The following is a 27282-nucleotide window of genomic DNA, read 5'->3' on the forward strand; positions in this document are numbered from 1 at the left end:
CTTTGTGTTTGAGGTCAAAACGTCCTGTTTATACATCAGTGTGTGTTACAGACGTCTTTATTATTTGTACTTCTTTCTCCATTTCCACTTGAGATGGTTGTATGCAGCGTGCCTGAGAGAGATACACAGCACAACAAGTCATTCTTTCCATTAATGTAAAACCATCTGAGCACAACAGTCCCAGCATTCACAACACACAGAAACAGGAGATCCACATATAGAGAGATTCACAAAGCTCCCTTAATTAAAAACATTAGCCGTGGACAAAATATAGATGTTAATTTGAATAAATTACATAATAATACTAATAATTACGGAAGCGTATTGCATTCACTTGAGGAAAAAAAATCTACTCTGTTTTTCTGAATTAATTAGTTAATTATCTCAGAATTACGAGATAATTTTTCATGAATACAAAGTTTTTGCTCTGTTTTTCTGAATTAATGACTTAATTATCTCAAAATTATGAGATAATTTTTTCTTGAAATAAAAATATTTGCTCTGTTTTTCTGAATTAATGACTTAATTATCTCAGAATTATGAGATAATTTTTCATTTAAAAAAATTGCTCTGTTTTTCTGAATTAATGACTTAATTATCTCAGAATTATGAGATAATTAACTCAATAATTCAGAAAAACAGAGTAAAAACTTTTATTCATGAAAAATTATCTCGTAATTCTGAGATAATTAACTCGTTAATTCAGAAAAACAGAATAAAAATAAAAAATTATGAAAAATTATCTCATAATTCTGAGATAAAGTCATTAATTCAGAAAAACAGAGTAAAAACTTTTATTCATGAAAAATTATCTCGTAATTCTGAGATAATTAACTCGTTAATTCAGAAAAACAGAATAAAAAAAAAAAATTATGAAAAATTATCTCATAATTCTGAGATAAAGTCATTAATTCAGAAAAACAGAGCAAAAACGTTTTATTCATGAAAAATTATCTCGTAATTCTGAGATAATTAACTCGTTAATTCAGAAAAACAGAATAAAAAATTTTTTTTATGAAAAATTATCTAGTAATTCGGAGATAATTAACTCGTTAATTCAGAAAAACAGAGTAGATTTTTTTTCTCAAGTGAATGCAATACGCTTCCGTAAATAATAACAATTATTAGTAATTATATATTTCATATCACAATACAATATTATTATTATTATCATCTATTAAATATATTATAATACTTTTAAATAATAATAATATTAACAATAATAATAATAACTACTCAATTTATTATTATTATTACACTTAATATTATACTAAATTATCATTATTATTAATAATTTAATATAACAATACAAAATTAAATTATTATACCACAATTAAATAATAATAATAATACATTATTATTATTATTATAAATATTATTACCATCTATTAAATATATTATATTTTATTACATTTGAATGATAATAATAATAATTGTTATATATTTAAAAACAATAATAATAATTATTATTATACTTTATATTATAATAAATTATTATTTCTATATTATTATTATTATTATACCACTATAACATAATAATAATAATAATAATAATGATACATTGTTTTTATTATTATTATTAAATATATAATAAAATTGTAAATATTGCAAAACAAATATTATATTACTTTTAAATAATAATAATAATAATAATTATTATTATTATTATTGTATTCTATATATAATATATACTTATTTTTATTTAACATAAAATATTTATATTGTTTTATCATGTTAAACTGAACAAATTATAAATAAATACAAGCGTATTGTTTTATGATGTACAATAAATAAACAGTATTCATAGTAAAATAGTAATGGTAAATAATAATTAAACCCTTTCTGGTTTCTTGTCAAATGTCTAGTTGTTTGTTATGCATCTCTGTTATCAGTAGCATCTTATCTTATTGGCTCACTTTAGCATCTATGTTTAGTTGTGCTTATGTTTGTTGACTGAGATTCTTTTCTCAGATATTCAGATATATCAGTTCTTTAGATAGACAGACTGTGGTTTAGTGATTCACTGCTCCTCACCTTCTCCTTCTCATCCCCATCAGCCCGACGAGAGACTCGTTTAACCGAGCTCAGGTGCTAAAGCTGTTTGTTCAAAGCTAAAGGTTTGCTGTCATCAAGAGCTCCCCACATCTGTCGAGAGATAACAGAGCAGACGCACGCACACACACACTTATAAAAATCTGTCTTAGCAAGCATTGTTCTACATTAAGTGTGTGTTTCCAGTACATCCGCAGGCGAATCTGTCGAGACAGGCCTCACAGAAACAGGGGGATTCTTGGGGAATTTGGCGCCCAATCAAAGGCAATATAAACTGAATACACCCTCTTGACATCCGCTCAGAAGGATAAGGTAAACAAACTCAAAAAGATCATTCGCAGCACACAAACATGCTCTCGAAAACAACCACCGGCCTTGTACCAACACACAAGGCCTGTCTGGCCTTCTTGCGCACGTGTAGAAAGAGACTTTTGTGTGTGATTGTGTATATGTGGGTTTCTATGGAAAGAAGGGCAGCTGGACAGTCTTTTGGGAATGATGGGGGTGGGAGTGGAAGGTCAGGATATGTCTAAAGAGAGATGTAAAAGAAAACCGCAGCTGTATAAGACTGCGGCCAACACGGGAAAATGCTTAAATGCATTGAAACGCATGAGAACATGTGAGGAACTATAACGATGACTTGGGGGAATGGGAGGAATGCAAAGCAGTGCAAAAACAGGTTTCTTTAATATTTCGCCTATAGATCAGAGGAGACTTTTGCTTCTTTGGGTAAAAATACTCTATTGTTTGTCTTGTCTTTGGCTCAAACTGTGCTGTGAAGATTTCAGTCTGCAATGGATCTCAATACGACCTCAAACATTTCTCATCGAATTCTTCCAAGATCAAATTAGTCGAACTGCTATCCATATTAGTTTTATAGCTGTATGTCAATAACTCTGACTATACGTCAACAATTTTTCCATTTGTGTCTAAAATGTTATCAGAGAAAAGGAATATTCAAAGCTTACAGAGTTACACTGCAAAAAAATTATTTTGTTCTGCCTTGTTTTCCAGGACAATATATAAACATTCTTAAATCATGCAAAATGACTTTTTTAAAAAATATCTATTTTAAGTGAGTTTATGCTTAAAACAAGAAAAAATATCTGCCATTGAGGTAAGAAAAATAATCTTGTTTTCCCTTTAAATTAAGTTTATTTTTTTCTGACTCCTTTGGCAGATATTTTTTATTTATAAATTTTTATGTTTTTTTTAGCATAAAAAACTTAATATTTTAAGCCATTTTGCTCCTCCAGTAAATGTATCTTGATTTAAGAATGTTTATATTTGAACTGGAAAACAAGAAAAAAATACTGAGAATTTTTTGCTGATTGCGCTGAATCAGCAGCACATGTTCAAATACTCACTTATTCAAAAGCATATCCACAAGCCATGAACAATATAAGTGTTAGCATGGAAACTGCTACTAACCTTTGCTGTGTAAAGTTATATCAAATTTTACAACTTTAAACTAAGCTAATAAAATAAAATAAATAATAAACTAAACTAATCAAATAAAATATACTAAATAAAATAAAATAATAAAACAACTAAACTAAATAAAATATCTAAACTAAACTAAACTAACTAAATCGAATAAATAATAAAGTAAACTACTAAAATAAAATATACAACATAAAATAAAATAATAAAACAACTAAACTAAATAAAATAACTAACCTAATAAAATAAAATAAATAATAAACTAAACTAATAAAATATACTAAATAAAATAAAAAATAATAAAACAACTAAACTAAATAAAATAACTAAACTAATAAAAAAAATAAAGTAAACTAATAAAATAAAATATACTGAATAAAATAAAATAATAAAACAACTAAACTAAATAAAATAACTAAATTAAACTAATAAAATAAAATATACTAAATCAAATAAAACAATAAAACAACTAAACTAAATAAAATAAAATAAATAGTAAACTAAACTAATAAAATAAAATATACTAAATCAAATAAAACAATAAAACAACTAAACTAAATAAAATAAAATAAATAGTAAACTAAACTAATAAAATAAAATATAATAAATCAAATAAAACAATAAAACAACTAAACTAAATAAAAATAAATAAACTAAACTAATAAAATAAACCATAAACGAATAAAGTAAAATAAAACACAAAACAAACAAACAAAAGATAAATCACAAAACCAGAGTGTGAAGGTATAATTTCTTTTAAAAAATGAATCATTATTTTTATATGTTTTTATTGTTTTCATTATTATTATTTGTTATTTAAATGTTTTTTTTGTGTGTGTGTGTGTGTGTGCTAACCATAATTATGCCTCAAATGCTGTCGACAAAGCTTAAATGATACTGAACCAAGAAAGTATTTTAAGAGAAAACATCATTAAGCTGACACCATAATCCCTCTGCATGTGCGTGCATTTACAAAGATCCGTCTGGATCGAGACTCTTCAATGCATGCAGTCTCTGCTGCTGCTTCTCATGGGAAAATAAGCTGTCACCCATTGACATTAAGTCCAACAGTCCGCCCATGCAGTGCCCTTTATCCACACTTACTCACACGAACGGATGACTAAATCCGAGATGAATGAAAAAGATCACGTGAGCTTTACTAGTTTTAACCCCAGACATTATGTGGTTTCCATTCAAAACGATCAGTTCTAGCACAAACACGCTCTAATAAAGGATCCTTCAGCGGACACCAGATGAGGACACAAGGGCCTCATTGTATTTGTCATGGATATAATAGCTGTTTTTTTGTGTGGAAATTCCTCTTCCACTGAAGAATTCTTTCCACGTTTTTAGGAATGCTGTAAATACATGAGGGACTCTCGTTCCCGATTAGTAGCTGCAGTGTCACGATTGTTGCGATGGATGTGATGGATTGATTTCTTGAGATGCAGCAGTACAGCTGGCAGGGAGATGCGGTGTGGGAGCGCAGCATGGAAAAGTTGTAAAGTGGGTGTTGGCGCTATAAAATTGGGAAACTCTGAGTGCTGAAATTGTGATGAAACCGCTGCTTTTTTCCTTGAAACTTATAGGGATGGAAAAAGAGCATTACCTCTATAACGCCCATGATTGCCTATTGCTATAGATACAAAACATGCAATGACATGTACATGGTGGTAAACAAACACAGATTACCAGCCATGTACAGGCGGAGACACATACCTACACATGGGGCCCATATGGGAAGCCATAAAAAATGTGTAGTGCACAAACAAACCCTCTTGACAAACCTTGAGCATGGCAGGGAATGGAAGTCAGGTCATTCAGACCACAAAGAGGGAAGTTAAAGTGACGCAGGTACTGAAGACACAGACTTAGAGTCAGGAAGGCAGCTCTTTACAAATACGGGATGCATGGGAAACCCCTCTGCATTCCCACAGTATTTTTAGTGTTTGCGTGAAAGGTGATCATTTATGTCTTCTGCCTGGTCCTCATTAGTGAACGCGGGCCTCACGGGCTCCTTTTACCGAGTGCTTCTGATTATCGGATCTCAACTTGCCTTGCCTGCATTTCTGCGCACAGATAACAGAAATCAGATAACAGATAACAGCTTTGTTTATTCACATGCCTGCGATAACAGTGCTGCTTTCGACTTGAAGACTTTGGGCCCTATCATTCACACCAGGCGCGACGCAAGTGTTTTTTTTGCAAGTTTCAACCCGACGCAGTTATCATTTTCACGTCCTGCGCCACGTTGTTTTAAATAGCAAATGCATTTGCGCCCATGGGCGTGCTGGTCTGGAAACGAGGTGTGTTCGGGAGCATTGTTGGCGCGTTGATATTTTGAGGCAACTGAAATAGACTGCGCCATTGACCAACTGAGTAGTATTGTTTTTGTTATTTAAAGAGCGCATTAGTAATATGCGCCTATAGGCGGGTGCAAAACGCACGTACACTTTGTCCCGTAGATCCGTTTTCTCTCTGGAGAAGCGTTCAGTTTTTCCACTTGCAAATTCCGGCATGTAAATAGCGAACCTGCCGTGGCAAACTGGCTTTTAAAGGGAATGGGAGATGAGACTCTGATTGTTTTTTTGCTCGTTACGCCCAAAACACACCCATTACTCATTAAGAGAATAGGGACAACCCTTTTAGACCATGCAACGGGTGCATCGAAAAATGTTCCGGTCGTTAAACTAGCAAAAGTGGATTCGGACACGTCCTAAGTGCGCTTGCGCCGTGCGCTTTAGACCATGCGCTTAGATCCTTAAAATAGGGCTCTGAATCTGACAGCTGAGAGTGTATATTGTGCACAAAATTGAAATGGCAGTTTTTGATTCACCAAAAAAACGAGTATTTTCCACAATTACATACTCTTTCCGAGGGTGTTTAAGAAAGGTTTACGGTTACAGACTCAGTACACCTCATCGCTGAAGAGGCCGGCTTAAACCAGAGTGAATTGGATTGTGCCTGATTTATGCAAGTCAATAACAAACCCTCCAGACCCAGATCCAGAACCAGCTTGTCAGTTTTCATTTTAAATAAAGAAAATAAGAAAATGGTGAGTTTATTGAAGCGTTCCGGTCTTAAAGTCACCATGAAATCAAAATGGACAATTCTTATTTTTTTAACAGAATATTGCAGTGTTTATGTCACAGTGTCTGGTTTGTGTTCCCTGGTTACCACTAGATGTCCTCCTTCCCCACGGTGTCTGTCACATTCTGAACTACATTCCCCACGATTCTTGTTTCCTCATTGCACTCAGCTGTCCCTTGTCACTAATCATTGCACTCAGCCTATTCCCCATTAGCATTGTCATTTCCCTGTGTATATAAGCCTGTCTGTTTTAGTGTTTGCCACAGAGTCGTTATTTTATGTCACCCTACACTTCCGATCTGTGGTTCCGGTTTGTTTCTTGTTTATTTTGTATTTGGACTGCTATGATGGATTTTGACCTTTGCATGGACGATTATGAGTTGGATTGCCCCGATATTAAAAAAACTGTACATGGATCTCTCTGTTTCCCGAGTGTGTCACGTGACAGAACGACTCCGTCAAAGCAGAGATCCAGCGGTATTGATTTTCGTGGCGCTTCCCCAACCACGAGGACAGAGAGGAGGCAACGGAAATGGAATTCGCCAGTGGAAGAGGTTCCTGCCCGTATGAACATCTTTCAATGCCTGGCATTATGGACCCGTCAGACCGAGGAGGCTATGGCGGTCAACAGATCAGAGTTCCATTTGCCGCAGGTCCCATTCAGCTCAGAGCCTGTACATCGCCACCCGAAACAGAGGAGGAGAAGGAAGACCTCCTCCGTGATTGTTCCGGTGGTCCCAGTTCCGGTGGTCCCAGGTTCCAGTTCCGGTGGTTCCGAAACGGAGGAGGAGAAGGAAGACTCCCTCCGTGACTGTCCCGGTGAACCTTATTCCGGTGGTCCCAGTTCCGGTGGTCCCGAGTCCGGTGGTCCCAGTTCAGGTGGTCCCGAGTCCGGTGGTTCCGAGTCCGGTGATCCCGAGTCCGGTGCTCCTAACACGGAGAGCATCCTGGAGGTGACTGCCGTCCCTGACGCACCGCCCAGGCGTCTTGCTCTGCCCGCGCCGCCCAGGCGTCTTGCTCTGCCCGCGCCGCCCAGGCGTCTTGCTCTGCCCGCGCCGCCCAGGCGTCTTGCTCTGCCCGCGCCGCCCAGGCGTCTTGCTCTGCCCGCCCGCCCAGGTGTCTTGCTCTGCCCGCGCCGCCCAGGCGTCCTGCTCTGCCGGCCCCGCCCGAGCTGCTCGCACTGCCTGCGCCACCCCAGCGATCCATCATGTCTGCTGATCCAGAGACTGTTCACGTTACATCTGCCGAGCCTGTGTCTTCGGACAAGATGGCCGCCACAGAGACTGTTCACGTCACGTCTGCCGAGCCTGTGTCTTCGGACAAGATGGCCGCCGCCGAGAGTGTTCACGTCACGTCTGCCGAGCCTGTGTCTTCCGACAAGATGGTCGCCGCCGAGCCTGTTCATGTCATGCCTGCCGAGCCTGTGTCTTCGGACAAGATGGCCGCCGCCGAGACTGTTCACGTCACGTCTGCCGAGCCTGTGTCTTCGGACAAGATGGTCGCAGCCGAGCCTGTTCACGTCACGTCTGCCTAGTCTGTGTCTTCGGAGAAGATGACCGCCGCCGAACCTGTGTCTTCAGACAAGATGGCCGCCGCTGAGCCGGTGGTCTCTGTTCCGGAGCCGGTGGTGTCTGTTCCTGAGCCGGTGGTGTCTGTTCCTGAGCCGGTGGTGTCTGTTCCTGAGCCGGTGGTGTCTGTTCCAGTTCCTGAGCCGGCGGTGTCTGTTCCAGTTCCTGAGCCGGCGGTGTCTGTTCCAGTTCCTGAGCCGGCGGTGTCTGTTCCAGTTCCTGAGCCGGTGGTGTCTGTTCCAGTTCCTGAGCCGGTGTCTGTTCCTGAGCCGGTGTTTGTTCCAGTTCCTGAGCCGGTGTCTGTTCCTGTGCCATGGCCGCCCGAGGGGTCGTGTCTGTTCCTGTGCCATGGCCGCCCGAGGGGTAGTCTCCGCCGTGGCCGCCCGATGGACTGTCGTTTCGGCCCTGGCCGCTTGCACGACCTACTCCGCCCTGGCCGCCCGATGGACTGTCGTCTCCGCCCTGGTCGCCAGAGGAACTGTCACCCCTTGTCCCCGTTTCCCTCCATGGACCTGGCCCCCCATCCCTCCCCCTGATCCTCCACCAGTCCACCTCCCGCCTGGACTCTTGTTTTGTCTGGTAGCCGCTCCGTAGAGGGGGAGTTATGTCACAGTGTCTGGTTTGTGTTCCCTGGTTACCACTAGATGTCCTCCTTCCCCACGGTGTCTGTCACATTCTGAACTACATTCCCCACGATTCTTGTTTCCTCATTGCACTCAGCTGTCCCTTGTCACTAATCATTGCACTCAGCCTATTCCCCATTAGCATTGTCATTTCCCTGTGTATATAAGCCTGTCTGTTTTAGTGTTTGCCACAGAGTCGTTATTTTATGTCACCCTACACTTCCGATCTGTGGTTCCGGTCTGTTCTGGTTTGTTTCTTGTTTATTTTGTATTTGGACTGCTATGATGGATTTTGACCTTTGCATGGACGATTATGAGTTGGATTGCCCCGATATTAAAAATACTGTACATGGATCTCTCTGTTTCCCGAGTGTGTCACGTGACAGTTTATTATAAATGATCTATCCGTGCACATCATGATTATTTATTTTGAATCCATGTGCCTCGTAATCTTTAATCTAAATAACTTCCCCTCCTTCTTGCAGCAACATCTCTGCAAGACTCCAACTCTTCCAGCTGGTGACGCACCATAGCCATGCTGAAACTAACAGCATCTACTCAACCAACCAGCTTGATCTTTTTAGTCATTAAATTCTTGTTAGTAAAGCCTGATAGAGACAGCAGCAAACCGGCATTCAAAGCAACATATGTTGGTCCACATTAAGAAAACTGAGCCGTCTCAGAGGAGCTCTGAGTGCCATGCCTGTACCCTTCCCTCATACCCACTCACATCCAATGACTCAATCCAGTTAATAAAAGCCCTATAGTGAGATCATGTGACCATGCAGTTCCCAGGACAATGCTCACTTGAACAGCCATTAGCCATTTTGGCTGAGAACTCAGACACCTATTTGTGTTTTCATGAAGCACTCTTGAAATTCAACACACCTCAAGTGGAAAGTCCAAGCTTTTTGACTTGGTCCTTGATTAAAATCTGCTCTGCAGCGCTATTTGATATTCAAATCACTCTCCTCCCACTTTATTTCCACTCTCAACACTCTCTGGAATGATATTACCTCACCTTCGATGAGAATAACAGAGTATCGCTGGACAACTTGCTTTGCAAGTCAATACAAAAAGCTGTACGCACACATTCCAGAGCAACATTTTTCCTTCCAGAGCAGCATTTTTCCAGGTGCACAGATGCACCTTATTTATTGAACGATTCAAAGACTGGACAGTGTACAAATGATGACAGTCTTATGAGGGTGCGTGTCTATACTGGTCGGGTGCAGGCTGCAGCAATGCACAACACTTTCCCGACACTGTGTTGCACGATCACGTTTGTATATGAATTGCAACATCCAGTCATTCATTTTACAATCTCTGCAGAGGTTTTGAACTCTCCACAGGGTTTGCCCAGGGATAGTTCAAAGGAAGAATTGCGGTTAAGTTACTGAATGTAAATTCAGCGCCGCAAACGTCATATCATATCTGTTTGCTTAGTAGGTGTGTAATGGTGAAATCGGCTTATGGGATCTTTTTACACTGTATACGAAATTTGCTGCATGTGGTCCAATACAATGTTTGGTCGAAAGCTGTCTTTACTACTTCCTTATACTTACTATAAGACTTTATCTCATGTCCTCAGATTGAAGTGACTCACGTGTGTGTCTATTATTAGGTGCGTCTGGAAGTGTGTACCTGTAAGGCAAACACAATAAAATGAAACCATGTTCACAAGTACATTGTTATCAAGATAACAAACACTTCATCATCTGCATATCTTCCAGAAAGAAACTGAAAATATCAGTTGAGGCATGCACTGTTAAATATCTTTTTAGTTATTTAAATGTACTATCCACAAGAAGGCTGAATTTCTTTGAAAAATACTCTGAAAACACTATTGTAAAATATTATTTCAATTTAAAATAAGTGTTTTCTGTAAAATATAACCTATTCCTCTGATGCAAAGATGAATTTTCAACTATTTTGTCCTTCAATAGTTTTATTCGACAAAGATGCATTAATTAATGTGACAGCAAAGACTTAAAATGTTACAAAAGATTTATATTTCAAATAAATGCGGCTCTTATGAACTTTCTATTTATCAAAAATGTAAGTTTTCAACATTGATAATAATAAATAAAATATTTTTTTCTTGAGCAGCAAATCAGAATATTATCATGATTTCTGAAGGATCATGTGACACTGAAGTCTGGAGTAATGATGCTGAAAATTGAGATTTGATCGCGTGAATAAATTAAATTTTTACAATATATTAAAATAGAAAACAATTATTTCAAATTGTAATAATATTTCACAATATTACTGTTTTTACTGTATTTCTTTAATCAAATATTCATATTTATTTATTGCAAATGATATTATATCATGATGCATTATAATAAGGCCTATATTATAATTAGGCCTATTATATTTAAGTATACTTTTGAAGTATGCATTGACCCAAATGCATGACCAAAACGCATATCATCACTATATATGTGTAAAGAAAAAGTTGTGTCATGGGACCATACATGCATTAGTGTCAACTATACAGTAAAAGGCTCTTCTGAACTAATGAACAACTGAACTCTCAAGTGGCCAGTTCTAGTTACCCATAATGATACATATTATATGACCATTCCCTAGCAAGAAAATAACTGTAACATAAAGATCAGAAGGACCAGAAACCGGGCACAGGTTCAAGATGGTGACGCTGGGACCCGTCTAAAGTACTAGAGGAGGAGTGCGCAGTTCACCGAGGGCGGGAGGAATATGCTGCATTCAGTAGCCATGAGAGAGAGAGGCTTTTAATCCGAAACTGCTTTTGATCCACACTGAGCAGTTTATGGCAGGCTTGGCAGCGCAAAAAGTTTCGTGTTTATTTCGTTCTCGACGCGCAGAATGTAGAGTAGCCTAGTCGCGCAGGTGTTGCAGCTGCACATTTTATTGCAGTTCTGGTGACTGCCTGCATTGAATGAGACTTTTAAAGTGAACCGTGAGGATTTTAGAAATAGAAATCTAATAGAAATTGTGCTAGACGATGTAGACGCGTTAAAACGTGCAGAATAGACTATAATTTTGACATAAAAGTCAACCATGGAGGTCAGAAAAGCGCTCACGTGTGTTTTGATCAGCGTGTTTCTGTGGGCTGGTGACGCTCAGGACTCGGTACCTGATTCAGGTGAGTCGTTACTTTCAGTCATGTTTTAATTCGGAGCTCAAGTATGAGATTTTGTATTCTTTAATCCACAGGACGCGGTACACAATTTATTTGAGACTTATGTGCTAATTCTTAACTCGGTGCCTGATTCAGCCGAGTCATTTGAGTCAAGCATTTCATTCGGATCAAAACCAGAACGATAAGGTATCCTGTATGACTCAGTAGGCTATGTTTGTGGATTATAGTGGTTAAAGTACCTGATTAACGTCTAGTTCAAGACTCTGTAGGTAATTTAGGTAAATTATTACTGTTCTCCTTACGATGAAACACATTGGTCAATTCAGAAGTCAGTATTTGATTTGAGTGAGTCATGTTTTAGGACAGGTGATTCATCTGATTCATGGAGTCAGGACAGGTGAGTCATGTGGGTCAGTACCTGATCAAGGTGAGACATCACTCAGTACCCAAATCAGAAGAGCAGATCATCTTTTATTTTGCAACACACAAGAGCAAAAAGAAATTTCATGTTAGTTATTATTGCATTAACTGCTGTTAACATAATATAACTTTAAAGTGTTAACTATTCTTTAATAGTCCCATTCTCCAGAACAAACATGCATTGAGTTTGAGTGCTATAATAATCATTATAATGTAAATCACTGACCACTGCTCAGAGTTAACGTTAACCTGGGCATTCTAGGCAACACTTTAGTTTACAGTGTCCTTTTTACATATTACATGTAGTTACTATAGTAATAACTATAAATTATGCATGATTACATGCAACTAACCCTACAACAAACCTATTCCTAACCATAACCCTATTAGTCCAGTCATTTTAAGCCAAAATGGGGGTCAACCTTGAACAAGTTGCAACAGAAGCAAACTCAACTGATTTTGTATCCTCAATATGTCCCGAGTAAGGAAAAAAAAAAGCCCAGAAGAATCCCATTAGGGGAAAGTTTTGAAAAAGACCCAAATATAGTCTATTCATACGCCTACCATGAAAATTACTGAGTTGATTTACTTACATCAAGACAAACAAAATTTGTATTACAAGTTTTTTGAAATTGTTTGTTAACATGTGCATAATCTAATTACGTATGTGCTAATTTGCATAAATACCACAACAGATCTAAACATTGGGTATAGCCAGGTGAAAATGTCTTGTTGAATCTTGTTGACATATAACAGTAAAATACTTAATATTAAGGTCTGAATGGAAACCATTTAGGCTACCCATGAGCATTAAAACATAGAGGCAGGAAGAAGTACTTTAGAAACCAGCCTTTATTAATTTTTAAGAGATTGGGTTTGGGGCTGGGTCCGTGGGACTGTTTCTGGGGGACGAGTCTGAGGGAAGAACAGGAGACAATGGTAAGGAGAATGCAGATGACAAAAGGTAAGTCAAATAAAAAGTGAATCCCCAGAAACAGTCGCACGGACCCAGCCCCAAACCCCATATCTGCAATAATAATTAATAAAGGCTGGTTTAAAGTATATCTTCCTGCCTCTATGTATTAATGTTCATGGGTTTCCATTCATACCTTAACATTAAGTATTTTACTGTTATATGTCAACAAGATTCAACAAGACATTTTCACCTGGCTATACCCAATGTTTAGATCTGTTGTGGTATTTATGCAAATTAGCACATACGTAATTAGATTATGCACCGTTTGTCCATGTTAACAAACAATTTAAAAAAACTTGTAATACAATTTTTGTTTGTCTTGATGTAAGTAAATCAACTCAGTAATTTTCATGGTGATATCTAAAGGTTAACATTTTTACTCTATTCACGTGGGGAAAAGAATGAGTAGGCGTATGAATAGACTATATTTGGGTCTTTTTCGAATCTTTCCCCTAATGGGATTCATCTGGGCTTTTTTTTTTCTTACTCAGGACATATTGAGGATACAAAATCAGTTGAGTTTGCTTCTGTTGCAATTTGTTCAACCTTTTTTCATAAAATGACTGAACTATATAGTAAGTACACATAGTTAATTAATCTTACTCAGTACTTAAATGTATAATTACACTGTAACAAGGACACCTTAAAATAAAGTGTAACCATTCTATTCTATTCTATTCTTGGTTAATTCATCAAGATCTCAAAGCCTTTTAAACAATAATGCGACTGAAAGAAGAAATCTGGAGTTACTTTAATCTCATTACAGAGGATTACTTTCTGTTAAACATGATGGAGCACATTACAAACATGAGAGCTAGAAGAGAAACATGTGTGTAAAAGCATTTTTCTTCACACATCGTGTTAGGGGATTCTTTTCTTTCAACACATATGGTCCAGGTTTAAGTGATTCACGCAAAAGAAAAGATGAATTATGTTCATAAGACTTATGAAAAATGAATAATTTATGTTGAATTAAAGCATTTTCTCCCTGGACTGTGGTCTGGTTATCTTCTCATATTCTGCTGTATTAAATACAGTTATATTCATTCACAATTTGGATTGACAAAAAAATTCTATGATCGATGTCGCTGCCTTACATTTTCAGGACTTATAACTGACAGGGAGTATTTGCTGTATGAATAGAACAGAAATAACTTCATGTCAACACATCCCTGACGTGCACATTGAGTGAGGCGTGCGAATTAAAGGATTCTTCCTGTCAGTCACTAATGTTAGGCTATCGACCGCTTTCACGAAACCAAATGAATGCCAGAAAATAGGGGTATCGAGTACACTTTGCCTCTGTTGATGTCTATCATGACATCCCACTGCACTCATGAAACGCTTGATGAAAGATAAGCAAGAGGAATTCATGCATGTATTGTTTCCAACTCGCTGACTCACTAGTGAATGTCACGTTGTTCACTACGATCAAACGATCGTATTCAAACACAGCTCAATTCGAACAGCTGAACTCAAACTCATTGGTTTGCATGCCAATGTCATAACATTTTGGACTTTAATCAGATTTCAAATAGCATGTGTGGTTTAGACCCCCGTAGCAGATCTAGACAGGTGGTGCTGGGGAGGTGGAGGATACTGAGTTCTGCTGCTTTTACACTAGCACTTTTGGTGTGTAAAAGTGTGTAAAAATATAAAAGTGAGGCATTGCTATGCATTTTGCCACCTTCTCCTGCGCCGTCGTTACCAAGTAATGGGGTAAACACCCAAATCGGACCCAAATAATATAATCTGAACACAGTCCAGCTGTGGGGAGCAATCGATCTCGGGTTCAGACCAGGCAATCGAACCCAGTGTGAAAGCACCCTTAGTGTGTTCGTTTGGATGAGTCGATTTTAAGGGTTTAACGATACCCACAAGTCACGATTATATATATCACGATACTGGACTCACGATACGATATTACTGCGATACTCCAAGACATATGGTAAAAGGTTAACAAAAAATGCACTGTTGATTAAAATGCAAAATTTGGTATTGCATTGGGGGTGGAAAGTAATAGGCTTGGACTTGGTGCTGGAAACCCAATTCACAGGACAATAGTGACACCAGAATAAAAATATTCATGATTCTGAAGCTGAAAATACAGAATATTTTAGAGGAACATGCTTGAACTCTGTCACTGACCAGACATATTTAACTATAATGTAGGCCATTTTTTACTGGTAACATCAGACATTTGGCATTATCAGGACCCACAAATATTCCCCCATTGCATTATTATACATTATATTCAACATTATTTGAACAGTTTGATGCAGTACTGACACTAAAACTCTGTAAACTTGAATTTTTTCTCACACGGTAATTTTCATTTTGGGTGAACTGCACACAATACATATTGTCACTATCCACGATACACGTTGTTGCATTTTTGCATTGCGAAATATTGTGACACGATATCGTCCCCTTGGAATTATAAGGTTCTATCTGACATTTTTGTCAAAATTTAGTTATTCACATATTCTTATTCTGTGACCACTTCTTTACATTATATGATGTTGTTTTTTAAGTTGTGTACATTTTGGAACTTTTTATTTAGAAAATAAAAAGCTTCTTTCTACACAGTCGAATGGAATGCAAAAACTTTAAAGCTCAATATCTCAAAACTGCTCAGAACGCAGATAGAACCTTATAATTCCAAGGGGACGATATATTGTTACACCCCTAGTCGAGGGGTCGATTGACTGTGGTTACACTGAAACAACCAGTCAGAACACGAATAGAGTTTCAAGGCTGAACTGCTCATTTTAATCTGATTGCCACAAAAATTGCCACAAACATAAAACGATTATTTTGATGCCTGCCTGAACAAAACTATAGACACACCAACAGTGACTCACAGAGAGTAATTTAGGAAGAGCCTTGAGCATTTTGGGTTTGACTCCAGCCGTTTCTGTTTGCCATCACCGCACCCTGGTTCCAATCCGTCTGGCAATGGTAACACTTATAGGTTCAAGTGACCTGATAGGCTCTTTTCTCTTAGCAAAGTGTAAGAAAACTATGAGAAGTTTTAGATTTTAGTAGAATTCATTGGTTATGAAACTGACCTTCTTCGTCACAAAAAATGGGCTACAAAGAAAGCGATTTGCAAGATTCTCTTATAATTCGATTCAGATTACGCCTCCAGATCTTCACACAGGACTTGGCACGTTGGCGACTTTGGATTGTCTTAGGTGGCGAGCGCTTGGCAGCATTCATCTGAACCCTCTCGCCCTCTCGCCCACTCGCTCTTTTCTGCACACACTCTTTCTTCCTCTTCAGGGAATAGCCTCTACATTCCTTCTTTTACTTCATATGGAACAGCCAATTCTCACCTCCCCCCTTGTTCTCCATGCATGCCCGTCAGTCCGGTTGTAACATCCAGTAGCAGGGCCGTTCCTTCCCCCATCTGTTTATGTTTATCAAGCTGCTCCAGGTTAAGGGATCCTCTGCCAGGAAATTCCTGTAAAGGCCAAATCAAATGTTCCATCTCTTTAAATATTGTGAAGCCCCCAGTTCTTCCTTATCCTAATAAATAGGCTACTACTGTTTTCTTATCCTTATTTTTAGAATCTACCGTTCCAGCTAACTTCCTTTCGCAAATGACTAATTTCCTCACTCGGTTTCACACTTATCTTCGTTTGGCCGCTCTTTCTCAGAGTCTCTCCTCGTTTTATTGTGTTCGCTATAAACATTTAATGAGTTTAAATGTTGTGCATCCAAACTTACTTCCATAGTAACATCTGAAGCTGTGCAATTGAATTAATTGAAGCGAGTAAAATGTTTTGTGATTTTATATCAATACAACTATAATAATAATAATACAATATTATTATTATTAAATTTATTCATATTATTAATTAAAATCTTATTATTTAAGATATTTTTATTTAGTAAATATTACTAACAAATAAGACAGTGTTTTAATGCAATATTCAAAGAAATATTTCAAAAACGGATTTTTGTTATCATACTAACCCACATTTCCTTACAAACCAGTATGACTTTTTCTTCTGTTGTTTGTTTAGAAGTTGATGATGATCTTTTCCATAATGCAAAAGCAAATATTGACCATGGCCTGTCAAGCTCCAAAAAAAAAAAAAGCCATTATCAATAATAATAATAATGATAATGATAATAATAATATTTTAAAAAGTATTAATATTTTTTAATAATATAAAAAATCATACATTTAATATTAAATATTTATTTTTTATATATTAAAATATAATTTTACCTCAATTACAATAATAGAGAATTTAATGAAAACTATTAATTTATTGCTGAATTTTTTTATTTGTAAACAAATAAATAAATACATTTCAATTAATCAAATTAATTGTGTTTCCCTACAAGACACCCCTAACCTTAAAGGGATAGTTCACCCATAAATAAACTTTATTCCCCACGAAAGTCAGCGCGGTCCAAAACCCTAAGACAGCTTAAATCATTCTTCCCAAAATCCTCTTTTGTGTTCATTCGTGCAGGTTTGGAAGAACATGAGGATGAGTAAATGATTAAAGAAAATGCCTTTTTGGGTGAACTATCCCTTTAAATATTAAACTTTAGGGGCTTGTTTGGGGTAAATGATATCTAAAAACCATGTGGCTTGTTGAAGAGAAATGTGCTTTTACTTGCTTGTCTATACACACACAAACTCCTTCTCCTCATGCCTTGAAAAGTCTGGAGTGTTTCAGCGCTGCTTCAGTATGTCCTAAATAAACACCCCCTCTCTTGAGATGTTAAACCATGAATCATTTACTTAAATGTCTACTGTTGTTTTTCACCTACAGTTTTGAACTGCTGCGAGGGCGATGTCCTGTTTCTCCTGGACTCCTCTGGTAGCGTGTCCTCCTACGAGTTCTCCCGTATGGTGGACTTTCTGTCAGAGCTCGCGCTGCCGTTCTCGCTGGGGCCGGATCAGGTGAGGGTGGGACTGCTGCAGGTCGGGACGGAGCCCCATCTCGAGTTCGGCTTTGACGCCTACAGCTCCCAGCAAGGCCTGCAGGCGGCCCTGGAGAGGACTAAACAGCTGAAGGGCGACACCAACACGGTGGATGCTCTTCTGATGGCTAGGAACCAGGTTTTGAAACAGGGTGTCCCGGGAGGTGCCAGACCGGATCTTCCCAGGGTTCTGGTTTGGCTCACGGATGGAGTGGATCCCGGCGAGGTACGGGAACCGATGACGAGGCTGCGAGAAGAAGGGGTGGCTGTACTGGTGGTTTCCACTGGTCACGGGAACTACCAGGTGCTGAGAGAGGTCGCAAGTCCACCCACAGAGGAGCACCTGTTCTTTGTGGACATTGACGATATCAACATCATCAGTGAAGACTTGAGGAATGCAATTATTGGTGCGTTTCATCGAAATATCTCAAAAACTGCATTAGTCCATGACCTCACCCTCATTTCATTCCAAATCTGACTTTTGTTATTCTGTTGAATACATCTATTCCATTTTACAAAAGCAAATATTGACAGCACATGGACTGTCAAGCTCCAAAAAGGGGAAAAAAAACTTTTTCTCATTATTAATAATAATAATAATTATTATTATACATTCATTCAATATGTAATATATTTTTGTAATATTAAAATGTAATTTTAACTATATTACGATAAAAAAAATCTAATGAGAACTATGAATTATTGCTGAAAAATTCTATTTAATGGAAGAAAAGAAAAAAAATGTTTAAAAAAAATTAAATCACATAAATTTCAAACTCAAAAGTGAAATGTTGGGACCCATTACATGCTCATTGTTAAATCGAACATGGCATCAAAATTGATGCTATTATACACCCCCCGCCCCCCAACCTAAATAATAATAATAAAAACTACTGAAATACCATAAAAGTAGTCCATAATTATGACTGCTTGTATTAAGTCCTCTGAAATTATTTACTTCCTAATTTTTGTAAACTTTTTCAGTAGTTCTCAAATTTCGTTTAAAACCATAAAAAAATCTTACTTGTAGAAATTCATACAAGTTTGGAACAAAATTAGGTTGAGTAAATGATGACAAAATTATCATTTTAATTCTTTCCCCACTAGCATCTTTTTAAAAAAAGTTTCCAGACAATATATTGTTGTATGAATATCTGGACATGCAATATATCAAAAGAAAGAACAGAAAAAAAAACAAAAAAACATTTTATTCTATAGTTTCATACATTAGTTTTTTACCCGTTTTATCAATGTTTCATCCAGTAACATTAGACAGTTTTGATTTATATGCTGTTTAATGTTTGATGAACGCGTTATTTTACATATGCATCAGCTTACATTTGATACCGCTTGTTTCTGCTTCTTCTTCGCCTGTGTTTTGATCAGGAGATTCAGTACTCTTTCAGAAGATGCGTAACAGCGCCCCCTACGGTATAACAGGAAAGTTCTGTCAACGGCGGGGAAAGAGTTAAAGAGAATTATTCAAAATTGATACTTTATGAAACTCTGTAGACCACGATTTCATATTTCACCCAGAGTAACCGTCAATCTTATGAGAGTGTTCTCTAAATAGGGAGAGTGATCTGATGTGTGTGTGATGTCCGCCCCAGTGTGCCGAAGGAATCTCGAATGCCAGTCAACTCCGACACAAATAGCTTGAGACGGCTCACAGATAAGAAGTGCCAGGAGGAAACGGGGACAGAAACCGGCAGACACTGTAATAAGAGATGAGGGCTATTTATACAGAAATGATTTTGTCCTTTTCGCCCCCCCCCCCCCCCCACGGCAAAGTCCCCCGGAGCGCTAGACACAGCTATTATTAGTGGCCATTCCTTCGCACATATATAAGGCGTTACACATGTGCAACTTCCAGACACTTACATAAACAAACGTATTGATTGCACGCTATTCTTCAGACCAGGTGGGGATTTATCCTGTTAGAAATTTCCCTAGTGACTAGAGTACATGATTTAACTCATGCCATGTTTGATTTGTCTTCGTCTCTGATCAAACGCAGAGATTATCCGGGCCGAGAGACTGCAGGTGAAGTCGGTCACTGCTACTTCAGCTCAGTTGGAGTGGAGGCCTGTGCTGGCTGGGACTGGCTACTATGATATCCAGTTTGGTCCCATCCGAACAGGGCAGACCGGAGGAACTGGAGGTCCGGGCACCAGTCCTGGCACTGGTTTGGGTCCGTTTCAGAGGATCACCCGGCCTGGAGATGCCAGCTCGGCTCAGCTGATCGGCCTGCGTCCTGACACTACATACAAAGTCACACTCACACCGAAGGCCAACCTGGAGTTCCTGAACTCGCTTCAAGCCACCTTTACTACACAGACAGGTGCTCGATATGCAGATTAATCATCATTCAAACTGAAGTGTGAATCTCATAAAGCCTGTCAATACATATATATCCAGATCATATTTCATCACAAGTCCAAAAGAAGAAGAAAAAAACCTATACTTTGCATAATGAATTTATTTTTTATTTTTATGATCATTACATTTTGGTTGTTGTGTCTTTAATGTTTAATTCATGTTTTTAATAATAATAATAATAATAATAATATTGATTAGCATTAATTAAATATGATCATGAAATGCATAAGAAATGCATTATTATTATTATTATTATTATTATTATTATTGCTATTAGTAATATTATTAATTACATTTAATTAATTAATTAATTATTAATTAAATATGAATATTAAATGTATTAATAATGATAATAATAATTATGATTTTTGTTATTATAACTATTAGAATTAAATACAATTAACTTAACATTTAATATTAACAACAACAACAACAACGATAATAATGACAAATGTAAAAAAAATAAGAAATTATACTTAGAATACTGAGAATGATTTTTATGACCATTACTTTTTGGTCGTTGTGTCTTTAATGTTTAATTCATGCTTAAAATAATAATAATCATTAATTAAATATGAACATAAAACATATTATTATTGTTGTTATTAGTAATATTATCAATAGCATTAATTGGATATCATTAATTAAATATGAATTTTAAATGTATTATTATTATTATTATTATTAATAATAATAATTATGATTATTGTTATTATAATTACTAGCATTAAATACCATTGACTTTACATTAAATAATCTAATCATAAATAATATAATAATAATACATATAAAAAAATAAGAAATTATACTGACTAAGAATGATTTTTATGGCCAGTACTTCATTGTGTCTTTAATGTTTAATTAATGCTAATAATAACAATAATATTAATTATTATTATTATTATTATTGTTAAATAGCATTGATTAAATATGAACAATATTATTATTATTATTTCAAAATTAACAAAATGTATTAATAGTAATAATAATTTAATGTTCGTATTTTATGAATATTAATTTAATATCATTTAATATTTATTGTAATATCAAAATGCAATTTTAGCTCTATTACAATAATGAGAATTGAAAATCACTGAGAAATTCTGAAAAACAAACTCAAAAGTAAGGCATATTCACTGTTAAATTCAACATGAAATAAAAATAGGTGCATATTATCCCCCCTTGTCTTCATACAAAAAAAATTTACCTTTTGAAAAGTAAAATGGGATGTGAACAGTTTCTTGTTGTCTTTACACACGTTAAGCGACACAACGGAGCCCTCAATATATATTTTAAGGGACAAAAAGTGAACTTGATCTTATATGTCTCCCCATCATCATGTGTTCTCCTCCAGTGAATCCTCCTCAGCCAGAGGTGCAGACCCTCTCCACAGTGAGTGTGTCGGAGTCGAGCAGCAGGAGTGTGCGTGTGAGCTGGGCTCCACTGCTCCCTCACCTCATCCAGGACTATCAGGTGGAGTATTCAGCTCTTCCTTCAGGCCCGCTCCGGGTCACCCGCGTCAGTAACACGCAGAGCTCCACCGTCCTGACCGACCTCCAGCCCGACACACAGTTCCTGGTCACCGTGAGCGCGAGGCAGTCCAACGGCAAAGAGAGAGCCATGTCGGTTAAAGCCTGTACACAGGAGGGTAAGGACCAACCGATCTCTTAGGCACGCCTTTATAAGTGTAGGGGGAGAGCAGGGACAGGTGTAACACTTTTTGCCATTTTTAGCAATACATCAAAAAACATTTATACTGGAATAACCAATTTGTTGTATTATAAACTTCAATCTGTCAACTGCTGAAACAATGTATTTAAGTGGTTTTATGAAATATGTACAGGTTGCAAAATTGATTTTAATACAGTCTCTCCACTGTTACAACCGTCCCTTGTAACATGTCTAAAGTATACATAATGAATCAATCATATACCGGTACTCAAATTGGAAAATATTAGGCTATTAATCAGTCATGTTATTGTGACTATTCATTTCATGTTTTTAAGTAATGATTACCTTTTTTTCATACTTAAAATGAATTATGAATTTTTTTTATATAAAAAAAGATAATTACCTTAAAATGTGATTTGATGACATTTTACATTTAATTTGCACATTAAAGGGAAACTATGCAGTTTTTTTTTTTTTTTTTTTTGCTTGATTAGTTTTTAAAATATAAATGACACTTGGTTGGTGATACTGGGACAGTCCCAGTATCACCAACCATGTTTTCATCTCATGTGAGCTAGCTTGACTGCTAGTTTGACACTTGTTAGCCATTTCTATTTTTAGCTTACAAAACAGTGATTCTAATAATACTTGTTTGAGTTCATAGACATTTGATCTTATAACAGCATCCAAAAAAGTACATCAGAAAGAAAAGTCATTTTTTACCTCAAAAACAACCTTTTGTAGATAACTCCCTTTTTGGCAAGAATGAGGGGAAACTAACTGAGCATGAGCACAATGAGTGAGTGTCATCACTCTAGGTTGTTTCTGATTGTAGGAATTCAAGGTGTTACAACTGTCCCTGGTCTCCCTACTTTCCTTTTCCACTGAAATGACACTTAGATTTGTGTTCACACTTGGCATGTTTGATTCGATTAAGACGAACTATGGTGAGATTGTTCGGTGCTGGGATAAATGCGCTCGATGTATGTGCGTAGCTACATATGATGGTATTTTGACCAGCTGAGAACTTTTGAAGAGCTTATAAAATGTATAAAGAATGTGGACTGAGACCCATCTTTTCAGCGCTCTTGGTCCACTTGTTTGGTTCACACCAGGGTTCAGATGGCAGCGTTCACACTTATTCAAATGAACCACACTAACAGAGCAATCGCTCCAGAGTTCATTTTAATTGAACCAAACCTGACAAGTGTGAACAAACCCTTAATGCGGTTCGTTTGAATAAGTGTGAACGCTGCCATCCGAACCCTGGTGTGAACCAAACAAGTGCACCAAGAGCAATGAAAAGATGCGTCTCAGTCCACTTCCAAACAAACTCTGGTGCGGTTCGACGGAAATATGAACGCAACACGGACCAAAGACACGGAAACACACCAAAAACAGACATGATGTCACAAGATGCGACCCTAAAAAGGACAGAATGCTTAAGCACACCTGTTTTTTCTTGTCATAGTTGCAATGTTGCCCATTAACAGTTCAGTACAGGTGTAAGAACTGGTCTCCTCGCAGCAGATCTTCGTTTGTGTGTGTGACGGAGGGATTCCTGCTGCTGTTTTGAGTCCTTTACACATTTCATAAGCTCTTCAAAAGTTCTCAGCTCCATCATACTGTATGTTGCTACACACATTCAAGCGAGCGCATTTAGCCCGGTACACACCACAAGTTCCTTCACAAAATATCTATACTGACAGTGTGAACGCTAAGCAAATCAGGACTAAATGTATCATTTTCTTTTTTGATCCGGACTTAAAAGAACCAAGAGAACCGAACTACAAGTGTGAACACACCCTTATTGTAGTTCTAAGTTAATTAAGTTTATTCCTTAATTAAATTCATTAGGAGCATCTGGAATAGTGTTGGAATTCCTCTTTCCTGCTATTATCCTTCCCACATCCGCTCACCTCGCTCTGATTCCCAGCAAGAAACGGGAAGCTTGACCTTTCTCCCTCTTTCTGCCAGTGTTGCCGGCTCTCTCGGATCTGCAGCTGACCACAGTGGGCAATGAGTCAGTGCAGCTCCGGTGGAAGGGGAGTTTCGACGGCCTGCGCGGTTACTGGGTCACATGGGAGCGAGGTCAGAGCCAGCACTCCACCCTGTATTTACCACCCGACCGGCTGTCCACCACCCTCACCCACGTGCCCTCCAGAGCCCGCGTCTGCGTGTCCCCGGTGTACCGGACGGCCCGTGGGGAGGGTCTCTGCTGCACTGCGTGAAGCGCTCCGGTGAGACGCTCCTGTCTGGGAAACATGGGGATTATGGGTTATTTTAGGATATGAAAAAAGCCTGGCATATGGCATAATATAGTCTGAAATATCACGATGTTTGAAATGGAACAGTTTGTTGAACCTTTAAAGGAAATATAAAAAATATGTCTAAAAAGTTTTCATGTGCGAGTATCATATTTGAAAACATCCGGATTTTGTGGCTCATAATATGATATAAGATAACATAGAGCTCACACTCAGAGCAGAGGCCCAAACTGAGCAAAATATGACATTTGGTGCAGTTGCTGCTATTTATATGGGCAAAAGTATAGTATTTTCTCAGCTTTTTGTTAAAAATTTTGCATTTTTATTTATTTATAAAACTTACCCACATTCAAGTGTTGATTAAATTAAAAGAATGCATGAATCTAGAATAAAATGCGTTTGTTTAAAAAGCAGAGGCTCTGTTCTTTCTTTTGACATATTGTATGTTCAGATATTCATACAACAAGATATTCTGGGGTCATGAAAGTTTTGTGAATTTAAAAACGCTGGCGGGGAAAGAGTTAAGTGCTTAGTTTTATGATTACAGCTCTGTAGTTTTTTATTTTTGGGGCAAAACATACAATGCAATACAATAATGATTGAGAGATGAACAAATAAACCTTCCTCAAAAGCCTGATGGATCATGTTTGATTTTAAAATATGATATATTGATAACCATAAGTCGCTTCAGTCTAGTAAATGTTCAAATATAATAGTTATTTTTATGTTTACTTCATAAAAATCAGTAAAGATTGAATTGCAAAAAAAAAAAAAAAAAGTATTTTACTTGCTAAAAAGTATGAATTATCAATCAGAAAACAGAAGGAATGTAGTAGATTGTAATTTTTTTAGCAAATTTTGGATTATGTTGCTAATTTAGAGGCCTTAGAAATTTGCGTATCAAATATGATCCAGCAGGATTTATAGGGTTAAAAGTAAAGTAATTTTACCAAACAGAATTGTATGACGCAACATTGCATAAATACATTGGTTGGACAAACAAAAAGGCGAAATGTTAAGCTCTTTACACTGCATACACTTTTAAACACACATTTATTATAATAACAACGCCACCTTTTGATTGTTTTTCTACACAGCTGCGGTGACCTGGAACCGTGGAGCAACGCTCTGCCAAACAGGAAAGATGGAGGGATGAACAACACCAAAAAGCTTTCCACAAATGGACAGATGGGGAGGACAGGGGAGTCCAGGACTCTGTTGGAAAACTCATCACCCAAAGATGGTGATCTTTAAACACAGCAACACAACATGCACTGACACACACACCCCAAACAACACTTATAATACAGAGACTAAATGACTCTGAGCTCAAAAGTGACTTTTAAAGGGATGTTTCGGGTTCAATACGAGTTCAGCACTATTGGACGCATCTGTGGCTCGCTGCATATTAAACATATATTGTAAACAAGCAAAATTCACATTTACAGAAATGCACTTATAGTAGTAGTTTGTAGTATCCTCGCACATATTGAGTGAAAGTGACAGGGTTAAACGGCTCTATATGATCATTGATGACTATAATAGGCAAAATTAACCACTTTATCATTGCTATACATTGGCTATACCTTCCAAACTGTGCATTTTAACATGCATATGCTATGTCTTGAACCCATAATATTCCTTTAAGTTGCTAGAATGTTTATGCATTATGTTTATTAAGAGTTATATCACCGAAGCAATATTTTGTAAATATCCTACTAATGCTTTTTGAGTTATATTTATCAGAGACATAGTTGGTTACTGTATTTTTGTTTTCAGATTCCTCAACGCAGTAAAAAAAAAGAAAAAAAAAAGGGAACAATAAGACACTATTAGGGGGAATCTGAATGACCTCCATCACTGGTTTTTCTTCAAGGTCAATGCAAACATTGAAGCCCTGCTTAACTTACACGTTACCATAGCTGCAGATTCTCTCAGCGGTGAAACACTGAAAATCTGGCATGGATCTTAATCACTGTGGCTAAAGTATTAAGACTTTGCAGATGTTGGTCGCAGATGTTTTGTGGTTCAAAAGGGCCACGTTGGTTTGTTTGAAGAATAGTGACTCTTTCATTGGGTCAAGCTTTTCCCTGTGCATGCATACTGTAGATTAGATTGATCATGTATTAATTATGTTCTCTGTAGTTGTGTCTTAACAGGCAAGCATAAGTTCGCAGGCTGGATCAAGGTCTTAAAATAGTGTTTACAGTAACATCATTTTGTTCTGACTTTTAATGATGTGAATCATTTTCTATATCATATCATTCATCAAGACATGAAAAGGAAAACCATTTTCATCCCTATTTTAGGGTCATTCTGCAAGAATTTGTAGTCTATTTCTATAGCTATTCAGAAAAGTTCAGCATCTGATATTTTGTGTCTTTGTTTGTTGCATCATAATGGCAGGTCAAGCTTTATGTATTATGAAAAGGTGCTTGTTCATTCCCAGCTTGGCTGCACGTCTTACACATCACTGTTTTTAAAATGTTTTCAGTTATTAAATTAAAAAAAAAAGGATCGATTTCAATCCATGTCTGCTTTTGTTTCTAAACCTCTGTGTAATAAAGTCATTATTTATACCTTAAGAAATTTATATTTTATTTCCTAAAAATAAGAAATATATCTAATTGATAGATTTTTTTGTTTTATAGAGCACCTTTCCCTTGCTCAAGGCAAATGAGTCACATTTCACCCCATAGTAAATAAAAATAATATTTCT

At 37.1% G+C, this 27282-nt stretch overlaps 2 protein-coding genes and 1 long non-coding RNA gene across 3 annotated transcripts; 2 read left to right on the forward strand and 1 right to left on the reverse strand.

Annotated features, from left to right (window-relative positions):
* LOC309481034 lies at positions 1-18089 on the reverse strand. Its single transcript, XR_014199861.1, has 5 exons — positions 17299-18089; positions 16638-16765; positions 10342-10420; positions 2035-2145; positions 1-112 (listed from the first exon to the last, which is right to left on the reverse strand). It is a non-coding gene; the product is annotated as an uncharacterized lncRNA (long non-coding RNA).
* On the forward strand, positions 5290-9309 carry LOC309480231 (uncharacterized protein; the record flags this gene model as incomplete). The annotated part of the gene is made up of 4 exons (XM_082144641.1): positions 5290-5349; positions 7568-8083; positions 8186-8407; positions 9262-9309. The coding sequence occupies 4 exons, from the start codon at positions 5290-5292 to the stop codon at positions 9307-9309; spliced, it is 846 nt and encodes a 281-aa protein (XP_082000767.1).
* Positions 11492-27090, forward strand: vwa1 (von Willebrand factor A domain containing 1). Its single transcript, XM_082145633.1, has 6 exons — positions 11492-11906; positions 18096-18653; positions 20264-20587; positions 21980-22273; positions 24274-24536; positions 25661-27090. Exons 1-5 carry the CDS (start codon positions 11822-11824, stop codon positions 24525-24527), a joined length of 1515 nt encoding a protein of 504 aa, XP_082001759.1. The 5' UTR covers positions 11492-11821; the 3' UTR covers positions 24528-24536; positions 25661-27090.
* The last annotated feature ends 192 nt before the right edge of the window (positions 27091-27282 follow it).

This window comes from Leuciscus leuciscus, assembly GCF_965113295.1.
Source record: "Leuciscus leuciscus genome assembly, chromosome: 18".
Classification (NCBI taxonomy): domain Eukaryota; kingdom Metazoa; phylum Chordata; class Actinopteri; order Cypriniformes; family Leuciscidae; genus Leuciscus; species Leuciscus leuciscus.